Genomic DNA, 1,699 nt, shown 5'->3' on the forward strand with positions numbered 1-1,699 from the left:
CCGCAGCGGCGCGACGGCGGCGGGCACGCGCTGGCAGAGCGCGACGAGGCAGCGCGCGNCGATTTCGCCGATGCTCAGAAGCGGGGCCTCCGTCGCCGAGAGGCCGACCTTTGCCGCGAGGCCCGCGACGCCCGGCGGGTTCGGGTCCTCGAACGACAGGAACACGAACTCGAGGAGGCGGTCCAGGAAGCCCGGGAGGTGCGCGGACGCCGCGACCGTGGCCTGGACCGGGTGCGGGACCAGCGCGCCCGAGGCCTGGTCGCGCCCGGCCCGGCCCGCGGACCACCCGCACCGCGCGCCGCAGACCAGCGTCGCGACCGCGAGCGGCCCCTCGAGCATGATCCAGCAGTACTCCATGCTCGTCGTCAGCTGCGCCGGCGTCGCAGGGACGGGCGTGTCGCTGAGCACGTAGTCGAACAGCTCGGGCACGGCGGGCGTCCCGTCGTCGCCGAGGAAGAGGTCGCTCCACGGGTGGGGCCCCTCCGGCGGCTCCTCGGTCCGGCCGATGCGCGGCGTCAGCGCGAACCACGCCAGGAGCGCGTCGACGGCCTCGGGCGCCGCGGCGAACGCGGAGCAGGCGCAGATCGCGTGCTCCCTCGCGTCGCCCTCGGCGCCGCCCAGGAGGATCGAGAGGCCGCAGAACGCGGCGATGTGCTCGAGGTCCAGGTTCGTGCAGTCGTTGAGCGCGTAGGCCTACGGGGCGTTCGTCGGTTCCCCGCAATTCATCGTCGGGACGCCGGCGCGGGACCCAGGGCGCGTTGCCGCCGAAGCAGCCCGCGAGGTCGCTGAGGCCCGGGCACGCGCCGCCGGTCCGCCGCAGGAGGTGGACGAAGCCGTGGACGCGGCCGCGCGCGTCCGCGGCGCGCGGCACGTGGCCCTTGACCCCGGGCACCAGGTCCTCGCGGAAGCGGCGGCTGTTGAAGCGCGCGCCCGCGAGCTGGCGCCGGCCCACGCGCTTCCGGGCCGCGGCGTCGAGCGCGTCGACGCCGCGCTGCGCGGCGGCCCGCGAGTTCGCGTGGCGCACGTCGGACGACACCTGCCAGTCCCGGCACCCGGCGGCCGCGTCGAGCTCCTCGTGGGAGTCGTCCGTCGCGTCCAGGAAGGCGTTCAACCTGGGTCGAAAGATTTGGATTCGACCGAGAGTTTCGAAGTTCGGTCCGCGCGCCCCGAACCACCGGTTGAATGCCACGCAGCTCGACACGGCCCGAAGAGCTCGTTCGAGGCATGGAGCTCGAGCACCGTCCGCCCGCTGTCGAGCAAGCGGCGCCACGGCGCGACGAGCGCGGGCTCCTTGTCGAGGACGACGCCGCGCGGGTCGAGCCAGATCTGCTGCGCGGCGAACCAGCCCGCGAGGTCGAGCGACTCCAACGTCTTCCGCTGGGACGTCTTCCGCTCCGGGAGCATGGCGCGGAAGCGCGCCGCGACGAGAGGCGCGACGGCCGCGTCGTCGTCGGGCAGCGCGGACCGCAGCCTCAGCTGCGACGTCTTCCGGAGGAGTCGGAGCAGCGTCGCCGGGGGCGCCGGGGGCGCCGCGGAGCGCAGCGCGTCGACGAGCCAGCGGCCCGACGCCGCGGCGTGTCGTTGGACGGCGTCGCAGGGCTCCTCGCCGCGCGTCGCGCCGAGGATGCGCGCGACCTCCTCCGTCGCCTGCGCCTTGGCTCGCTCCTCGGTCATGGCGACGCCCTCCTCCTCGGCGTAG

General features: G+C 75.2%; 1 protein-coding gene across 1 annotated transcript; it reads right to left on the minus strand.

Annotated features, from left to right (window-relative positions):
- Positions 1 to 15: 15 nt before the first annotated feature.
- On the minus strand, positions 16 to 1,674 carry AURANDRAFT_69077 (hypothetical protein; the record flags this gene model as incomplete). The annotated part of the gene is made up of 3 exons (XM_009044826.1): positions 16 to 693; positions 749 to 1,112; positions 1,202 to 1,674. Coding segments are annotated over 3 exons (1,515 nt in total), but the record flags the coding sequence as incomplete, so codon positions are not given.
- Positions 1,675 to 1,699: the final 25 nt, after the last annotated feature.

The sequence above is a fragment of the Aureococcus anophagefferens genome, assembly GCF_000186865.1.
Source record: "Aureococcus anophagefferens unplaced genomic scaffold AURANscaffold_875, whole genome shotgun sequence".
Taxonomy (NCBI): domain Eukaryota; class Pelagophyceae; order Pelagomonadales; family Pelagomonadaceae; genus Aureococcus; species Aureococcus anophagefferens.